General features: G+C 41.8%; 1 protein-coding gene across 2 annotated transcripts; it reads right to left on the bottom strand.

Moving 5' to 3' along the window:
• Positions 1 to 3556: 3556 nt before the first annotated feature.
• Positions 3557 to 9283, bottom strand: tspy (testis specific protein Y-linked). Of its 2 annotated transcripts, none has more exons than XM_067592948.1 (8): positions 7646 to 9283; positions 7459 to 7536; positions 7261 to 7372; positions 6737 to 6891; positions 6106 to 6182; positions 5651 to 5814; positions 5318 to 5365; positions 3557 to 5120 (listed from the first exon to the last, which is right to left on the bottom strand). In XM_067592948.1, exons 1-8 carry the CDS (start codon positions 8558 to 8560, stop codon positions 5068 to 5070), a joined length of 1602 nt encoding a protein of 533 aa, XP_067449049.1. In that variant the 5' UTR covers positions 8561 to 9283; the 3' UTR covers positions 3557 to 5067. The 2 variants fall into 2 exon arrangements, with proteins under 2 accessions (XP_067449049.1, XP_067449048.1); XM_067592947.1 differs by having other exon boundaries at positions 5651 to 5817; positions 7646 to 9281.
• Between the last annotated feature and the right edge of the window lie 790 nt (positions 9284 to 10073).

Raw genomic sequence — 10073 nt, forward strand, 5'->3', positions numbered from 1 at the left:
CAGTCAGCGGTGTGTCAAAATGTGTTCAGGAGGAAGTCTTTCGTTCCCACCCCACAGGAGGTATCCATCAGTTTCCAGCTAAGGAAATGACTCAAAAGTGTGTGCTGAGTTCAGGTTTCCGTGTGCTTTCAACTTTGACCATAGACATCAGCACACTGACCAGCTCCCACTCGTGATTCATGAGAACCTCTTAATGTCATCTCTATCTCTTACTGTACCATCCTGAGGGCTTATCTGACCAGCATGCACCCACCAATGTTGCCTCAACGTGCTGATGAGATAACAACAGCTAGAATGGGTATTTTTGCCCTGTGTACGTGAGAGCAAAGCCAGGAAATAGCAGCCAAACAGGCTTTCTACCTCCAACATGATGGATGGATTTTGTATCATGGAGACAGACAGCGTGGATTAGAAAACAAACACTGTGTCTGTTTTTCTGGTCCACAAAAAGCTCTGTCAGAAGGACCTTCTCTTCTAATGGATAGGTAATGTGAAATGTGAGGTAGACATTTATCCCTGCAGGCCAACCAAAGGCTCCAGATGAATCTCGGGCCCTCAGACACATCAATCAAGACAATCCTAGGGGCAGAGTATTGTGCCTTCAAGAAATAACAACCCATTATTTGACTTACTTATGGTCTTTCCTGTATTGATGAATTGAAGAGTGTTTGAACATGCCTGCTGTACAGGCAACAAGCTCAGGGCGTCACCAGTGCATGCTGGGATAGACTACCATGACCCTGAGAGGAAATTATAGGGTAGAGAAAATAAAGGTACAATATTTAACAGTTTTCAACCACAATACTTTCTTTTGCTTCTAATTATTATCTTGCAGGTCAGAAAAAAATGTAAACATCAAAATGCAAGATAAGGGAACAGGTGCTGTGTGACACCCATAAACTTCACACACCAATGATTACCAAGGGAAAGAAACTTTCAAAAACATCTTTCACTTGAGGGGTGCATTCCAGTCTCGGCCTGCTCGCCTCATGCTGTATTGGAAGTGAGGTGATTGCAGGTTTTTACACTGTACAGGCATACTGTAGCTGCAGCTTCATTGAGATGGAGCACCGTCTGCAGTCGTCCAACGTGCCACGTGTCCACCGGGCAGGCCAGCCAGCCACCATCTGCCTTGAAGACAAGACTTGCACTCTCCCTCGCTATAAAATGCAGCTGGGAGAATCAACAGCTGTTGAAGAAGAGCTCCTTTCAAATAACACAGGGCGCGTGTTGAAGACGGAGGGGAGGAAGGGAGTTACTGTAGATGAAAAGGAGGATAGTGAGGATGTGAGGTGGATGAGTGAAAGTACAGGGCTCGTGTCTTAAAAAAGTAAATCTGTCAGCACTCTTGCAAACAGTTTAGTGTCCCAGTACGAAAAAAAAACAGACCAAAATGGCTTTGTTTTGACTAGGTGTGACTTCAGCTCTATCTTAACCTCTATGACAGACATTGTGCTCAGAGAATCTGTGAAAAATCTGTGAAAGAATCTGTGAAAAAAAAATCTGTCATGTTGGAAAAAAAAAGTGAGAATAGCGTGCATGTGGCTCTCGCTTTGGCAGACTAATTTGAATGATGACATACATTTATACATTGTGTGCATGCAGACACGGATTCACACAAACACACACACACACACACACACATGCACTTGCTCTGGTGCTTCAATTAAATCGAAAATGATTTCTCTTATCTCTCTCTCCACAGCCTTCCTCCCTCCTCTCTTTTGCGCACATCCTTGAGACGCTGGACTCCAGGTGAATTTCAATGTCAAAGACACGAAGGTAACGCAAGAGCTGCAATCTGTTCATTCTGTCAAGTGGTTGTGTGTGTAGGTGTGCGCGTACACGTGTGTGCGTGTGTGTGTACTGTATGTGCAGTGTGATTGGTGGGGGGTAGGCCTATTCATCTGTCTGGTGTGATCGTGGCTCTCTGTAACTGGGCCTAGGCGTGAGTATGCACTCTGTGATCTCCCAGATAAGAGTCATCCATCTGCTGTGTCTATCTGTCAGGACCCAGGCAGCTCCGCTTATCACTGCACTCATCCATTTCCTTCAATCATGCTTACTCTATTCTCTTTTCTCATCCCTCTCTGCCCCGCCCCTCTGCACAGTTCAAATGCTGTGTTTAATCTTGATTAGCTGACAATCACGCGTACGTGCACAGAGGTGTTGAAAAATCTGCAAATAAGTTTGTGACGTGCAGCCTCTGCATATATGCATGCATGCATGGAGGTGCACAAAAGAAGGAACGCTTTAACAAACAAGTCTATAAGCATGTACACCTGTGCAGAGACACACACAGGTAGTTGGTATTCAGGGGCCCTGCCTCAACCTATCAGATTACCTACTATAGATGAACCTCAGAGAGCAGCACAAGCCCTTTTCTTGTCCACTAAACAGGAGAAAATATTCTCCCCAACATCAATCACACAGATGAAGAACGAGCTGCGGTGTGTTATCTTTTCATTTTTCATTCTACAGTGAATCCGTCTGAGTAGCAGTTTTCAAGGAACTACTTTGTGAAATGCGAGAGCATGAAGCAGCATGACAAGATGATTTGTGTACAGTAGCAAACACCAGCTCAACCCAAGGGAGTGTAGTTTACACTAGGGAATCCATTTAGGCTTTTGCCACCCCATACAACAAAGGCTTCACAGACAACCCCCAGACCACAAAGCAGCCCGAGGATGGCTTTGTTGTCCCAGCAATCTGTACTTAGTTTGTCACGATCAATATTGTAGGAACCAACCCCATTATTAATTCATCGTCATATAAACATGTTGTGCTCTGAGGTGGGCTGTGTAAAACTGCTTCAAAGAGGAGACAAACACTGTGTTTCACGTGGGATCATTTCATGGGGTATGTGTTTCCATCATCAGTATTAATAGTATATGCCCATCCTAGACTGCATACCCTGGGTGCTGCTGGGCCTACAGCAGGACAGGTTTTTGCTCGTGGAATATTTATAGCTGTGCATTAAAAGTGGAATCAAGGGTTTAAGTGTACCATTGCAACACCACTGCTGTTCCTTTGTCTGGGCCTGTCCAAAAATGTCTTGCCCGGGGCTATTTGCAGTGCTACACTCAAAATGTCAGCGATATCACACACTGCCATCATATCAAAGATGAAATACATTTAAGTACAGCTGTATCTCAGCAGGTTTTGTTTGATTTTTCTCTTTTACGAAGAACATGTTGCAGCCGAGCATACCAGGTGGGTGAGTCTGATGTCATAAGTCATACCCGTAGGCTTTGTTATTAGGAGTTCTTAAGATTGAGACAGCTGATTAAAAGCACAATGAACTATTGCTCATTATGGCACATCTGGGCGCATAAGTACTGGCATCAAAGAGCAATTAGATATACTGTATTCACCCATAAAATTTACACCTACAGTTGAACAACAGATAAGACTATTAGCTGAGCTACACTGCCATCTTGTGGTTCTTTTCTACACAAATCCTCATTTAGTGTAGCTCATTTTAGAGAAAATACAGAAACATGATTAGCTTTAGTTGCAGAATGTTACCGTATGTGAAGCACAGCCGACAGCAAGGTGAAACAACTGCCTATTTTATTAGGTCTGAGTCAAAAGGTGGACATTTATCTTTAAGCAAACAAAATTAAAGCAACAAACAAGTATCTTTAAACTACAGTGTTCTATAAAACACAGCACACAAAATATAACTTTCTGATCATGTTTATGAAAAAACTCCAGATTATTCAATAAATTTATCCATGGATTAAACACGTGTACTGTCTTATCCAAAAGACAATGCTGAAGTATTATTTACAGGTCATTGCTAGGAAAAGTAAGCAAATACACATACTAGTTTTGTTACAGTGCACCCCATAATGCTGCTGTGAATTTTAACATTTACTGACACTGTGCACAGCAAATTATTTCCTCTACACAGCCTTGTAAATAATGTAATCATCCTGTCTTACATCTCATGCTCACAGGCATGCCATAATGTGGACGTGTAGAAAAAAATGTAATAAATACCATCTTTTTAAAAAGAAGATAACACAAATCTTTAAACACATTACATGAAAACAAACCTTGGATGTTTTAAAAAGCAAAAATCAAATTAAGTTAAAATCTATAGAAAAGAAAATACAAAAAAAAAACTCAGCTACATATAGTAGGAGCGTGTTAGAAAAATGTGGGAATCCACAGAAACATTGGTCAAACTACACGATGATTGGAAACATCAGAGATGGTTTACAGATCGTTAACAGGGGTGGAGGCTGGTGTGTCTAACAAGAAGGAAAAACACAGATAGCATATTAAAACAATATTTGTTCCTATTTACTACAGTAGAGTACACGTTTCCTTATTCACAGCCAACAATAACCAGAGTGTGTAAATGTCTCAAAATCAGTAAGGTTCTTTCAATAAAACTACCACCATGATCATCCCTGAGAACAAATTTTGGTTCAGTACTCAGTGCATCTGAAATGTACTGTCATTATATCATTTTTACTTTGTGACACGTTCAAGTGTCACACATCGCTTCTAAAAACAGCCAAAACTTTGTCTTGAAATGACCACTGATAATGCCTCTGAACGTTTTGTTTGTTTGAAGAATTTGCAATGCAAAAATTTAATGCCAACAAGTATTGGCAATCAGTCTCACCTACGTGTATGTATGTGTGTGTGTGTGTGTGTGTGTGTGTGTGTAGGTTGTCATACAATGTTCTTCATTAAATAGAAGAACACTTCTTGTATGAACTGATCGGCATAATATGCCTAAGAACCTGTTCTAGAAAAAAACATTTTTGCAAAAAGTGCAGTATGTGTACATCAGAATACACAGTACCGACTGTATAAAATAGAGGGGAAACATGATGCCTTGGCTTTATTGTCGTAGTTAACCCTGATTTAAAATGCTTCTATGTATTTTAGGTACAAAACAACAAAAAAAAAACTGATATTCTGTGCATAAAAATGACCAACATCAGGAAGAAGGATTCAACATTTGCTCTGGTACTCTTCAACAACCTCAGCGTCCTCCTCATCTTCCTGGTCTCTGGTCCCTTGATGACTTGCCCTCACTTCTCCTCGTTAGGCCTCCTCCTCCTCCTCCTCCTCCTCCTCCTGGTCACTGTCATCAGAGCCTACCGGACAAAACACATTATCATTTCAAGGGATCCTTGCTGATATGGGATGTGGGTTAACCCAAAACACAGCCAGACTATAAAATAAACAGCAGAAGATATTAAAAAAAACCAAGATGAGCCGCCACTCCACCCCTCACTGATTGTTTGTTATAGTTGTGAATTTGCAACACTGCTGTTAAAGAGCGATATCTTACCATCAATCACAATTTCTCCACCATCGTCCTCTTCCTCTGGGCTCTCATCTGAGGAGGAGATTGTTCCGGTCTAGTTAGTTTAGGAAGCATAACTCAGACATTTATCATTCAGCTACAACAAAAAACAGTTAACTTGCTAAAAAAGCTGTTGGCCTCTCATTCACAACAGCAAACACTGCAGAGTTCACACACAGAACCATTCTTACAAAAGATTTTATTAGACATCTAGGATAAAAAAAAAAAAACTAAAATAAAAACTTCAAAAATACATATATGTCTATATAATATAATTTCATGTAAACAGTGTATCTGTATATTTATAAATACACTGACCTGCGCTTGGCCCCCTGTCCTCCTCTTCTTCTTCCTCCTCTTCCTCCTCCCTACTGTGGCCTTGCTCAGCCTCACCGGTCTCCTCACCGGGTTCGTCATCGGAGTCGGAGATTACCACACAGTCGTCCCCGTTACCATTGTCAGCTGCTCTGGCCCCACTGGCACTACTGGAGAAAGAGAGATACACACGTACACTTATTTGTTCATGTTAACGGTAAACACACTCATTGTTTCGGTATGTATCCCATCTGGTCTTACCAGCAATGGGGGAAAAAAAAAAATAGGAAACTGTTAAAAGTTTCCACTTGAGCTATAATTTCAAGGCCCTGAGGCTGAGAATATTTCTAGAATTTATGGCTTAATAAGTGGTTTGTCCACTGATTACACATTCAAATGTGTCAGTAGCTTAAATACACATTGAGAAGCAGCTACAGTGTGGGATCTGTTTGCCGTACCTGCCGTTCTCCCTCGGTTCCCAAAGCGGAGTGAGGTAGTATCTCAGAGGGTCTCTGTACAGATCATCCTTTAGTATCTGAACAGCAGCACAGAGGTCATTTCAATACATTTCAATTACAATATGTTTGAGTACACAGGCTCTACACCATACACAGTCCTGCTAACCTAAGACAAAGGTTTGAGCACCATGTAGCAAACACCAAGACTGTACTGTTTCAAAAATTACCATTATCATTTCTGATGGCAAAAATCTGAATGTGTGCATATCCCTGACTCATTTTAATATAAACTGCAGTCAAAGTTGAAGAAATTATGAACACTGCCAACCATGTGACACACTGTAGGCCTACTATATTTCCCTTTTCAAACATTTTGATAAACCATTCATGCTTTAACCCTCTTCCTGCACACATTTGGTAAACAATGGTTGTGTAGTGGGATAAATGTTACTCAGGTATCAAAATACCACTGAAAAACAGATACAGGTTGGTTGGCATGTCTAAACACATGTGGTACACTTCAAAAACGAGTGACCCCAGTTTACAAATCGAACCTCTAACTATGGCAGTGTTGATGCAACGTGCTATCATCATGAACTTGGTTCACTGGGAGGGTGCAGTCAGCTAGTACCTGTGCTACATCGTCCTGTCCTGGGTTGCTATGGTCACTGAACCAGCTGAAAAAGGTCTGGTAGACCCCACGCGACAACTTCCTGGGTTCGCTGTGGGCTGTCAGGTTCTGTCCACGATGCCACAGGATAGGGTTGGAAAATGACATAGGAGATCCTGAAACATGGACAGCCAGGATTAGAATTTAATGGCCATGTAGATTTTGGGCGTCCTCAAAATAAAATCATCTTTCGATGTCATGTATTGTTAAGAAATTTCATTTCTGTGAACCACTCAAAATGTAAACTCTTTTTTCTTGTACCAAATGTGGAACAAAATGTACAATATTTGGTTTTAGTAAATAATTCATTATTATATATTAACAGATTATATTATAGCAATATATTCTCACATGGCTCTACAATATACATGACATTTATAGTACCATGTTGCAAAGTCTGACTCACTGCATCACAACACTGTGCATTCATTATGTATGACAATGACTGTATGCCTTGACATAATCACCACATGCTTATTTTTTACCTCCCATCCCGAGGTGCAGCTCCTTCATGATGATGTTGTTCTGGAAGTACGGGTTCCGTCTAAAGTGGAAGCGGATCCTGTAGCCCAGTTTGTTATTCTTGAAAGACTCAATCTGAAAGAGACAGAAATGTTTGACTGTTGCAACAAGAAGGCATAAAAAAAAAGACCAGACTTTGTAACAACACCAGCATTTCCTACCTCAAGATCGGTCATATAACTAAGAGCATCTTCGTCAGTTTCGTCAATGTGAGCTGAGAGATGAGGGTGGTTCAACAGCTGGCAAGGTAAAGTCAAGGTAAAACACAAACATATATTAATTACTCCAGTAACTCAAACACTGAGTAGGAACAGAGAGAGAGAGGGAATGTTTTCATTTTAAGGATACAGCTGTCACCCAGAAGCCAGGAATAGTCTTTGTGATGGAGCTGCGCTGGTCAAGATGCGGGCGCCGCAAACGGCTAATCTTCAGCTCCAGCCGTTGGTGGAGCCGGGCGCTTTTCTTCTCAAGAGCTTCCAGTCTCATCTGTACCTGCGCCAGGAGAGCCACTGATTGTCTCATCTCTGGAGCCATCTTAACTGACACAATGGCACACTCCCCATCATCATTGTCCTCATTATCTGATGGGAAAGAGGAGCTGGGTGTGGAGGAAGATCCAGATATGGATTCATCCCCTTCATCTGCGTCTGGCATGTCATCTGCATCTTCTCTGTCAGTGCTATGAACAGACGTGGAGCTATCTGCTGCAGCTGCCTGTGTTTTAGAGCCTATTCTTGAGGACTGGTGGCCCCCACGTTGTTTGAGTTTGCTCCCCTGTTTCACATGTTTAGCTTTTTCAGAGGAGCAAGGAGTCTCTCGGCTGTCTTCCCCGTCTCCTCCTGTGAGACTGGCAAGTGCTTCAGCAGCTGCTATGGCTGCTGAGTCGGACTGGTCCAGAGGAGTTGAGTTCTTTGCACCGTCAGCAGATCCCTGCGCATCTGAGGACTGTGGTTTTTCGGTGTTGCTGGCATCGTGACCATCAGCACTGGAGTTGTTGACAGACTTTGTACTGGTGCCACCCGTACTGTCTGAAGTCTGCACGGCAGCTGGTTGTTCCTCGCTGTCTTTTGACTGGCCCTCGCTCCCAGTTGCTTCTTTACTCTCAGCTTCACTGTTTCTGCAACTTTCCGAAGCTTCGTTTGATGCGTCGCTTACTTTTGTGGACTTGCTGGGGATCGTGCTGCCTTCATCCTGGTCGGGTGATGAACACCGTTTCCTCGATGCAGAGTCAGCGGACTGTTTGCGGTCCGTCAGTTCACTCATGCTAGCTAGCTAGCCAAATAGCTAACAACCTATGTAGCCCACAAGCTCAATTAAAAGAAATGTAAATGCAATCGATTACACCACTGAACTGACTGCTTGGATAACGGTTGTGGTTGTGTTACGCGGATCGTAATGTAACCTACATCCTCAATGAACCTAGAACAGGAAGCAGCTCTCGTATTTCTCCGCGGCCTTGCGGAACGTTAAAAATTAGCAGGCTGTTGCTAACGTTAGTTAGCTTACATTACCTAAGTCGTGTGTCCTCGCAGTAATGGCTGCACCATATTTTCACGAATACAAGCCCAACAAGAAAGACCCGGTCCAAGTAATCAAACTTCTCTGTACTATATATCCTTTAGTTTTCACTCCGTGTTCTTTATATTAGTTTATGTTTGCATTATCCTTTAGCTTACTATCCGTGCACCGACGTGACAGAAAAACAATCTTCTGATTGGTTGCAGTACGCCGCGCTAAAACCTCCCCACCAATCATCTGCAAGGGTGTGTTTACATGGCAATCTGTAGCAGTGGTGCGTGCGCAGCGAGAACGCGCAGCAGTTTAACGACTGTCGTGAGGCTCCAAAACGCCAAGAGATGTACAGAAAAACCCCCATTTTTACGTTTACAATACATCTATAATAGACTGTAGGTTACACAATATTTTTTTTATCTCTCTATCTGTGGCATTAGCTGCTGAAGAGGTGACATTAAACTGTAGGAAAATTGTAATTAATCACACATGGTTCAAGACCTAAAACGTCGAGCCAGATATAAACAAGACTTGACTTTGCTTATGAATCCAAATGAGACGGTAAACAACGGCCTGTGCGATGGTTTAGACAGCACCCACACGTTGGAATGACATGTTTATTAGAAACGATTTTAATGCATAAAATAACGTTTAGCCTCCCATAGCTTGGTTATTTTTACACTCAGTCCTTTTTTCTACTGCCTGAAATGTTTCTTTCATGGCCTTTTGGTGAAGTAATAAGTGCTTAAATTACTAATTTTTAAACAACTAAATTGTCAGCACTTACTTCAGCACCACAGTCTTTGGAGAGATCCATCAGATTCGTGTTACTTTACGTAGCCTATGAAAATACCTATAAGCCCTATAAATCATCTTTATGTTAACTAATATGTTCGGCTGGGGTTTACTTGATTTCCTAGTCCTCATATAGAGGACACACTTTTAGCAGGCTTCGTGAGCGGGATTACATAACATTCATAGCAATCAAATACCCATATGTCTTCCATTGCTTAGATGAAATAAACAAACAGCAGAGTAGCCTATTGAATGACAAAACTTTCATCAGGTCGGTCGTGTAATATTCCACAAAATCCAAACAGGGCTTACATTTATTAGCCTATATACAAAGCATGTGGATAATTTTGGCTTGCAGCGATATGCATGTTGTAACACATTAATATTATACGAGAGTCTAACTGAATGACATGTATGTTCGTGAAAAGTGATGTATTTTCATGTTGGCACTTTAAACCATCACTAGGCT

The sequence above is a fragment of the Thunnus thynnus genome, chromosome 6 (genome assembly GCF_963924715.1).
Source record: "Thunnus thynnus chromosome 6, fThuThy2.1, whole genome shotgun sequence".
In the NCBI taxonomy this organism is placed as follows: domain Eukaryota; kingdom Metazoa; phylum Chordata; class Actinopteri; order Scombriformes; family Scombridae; genus Thunnus; species Thunnus thynnus.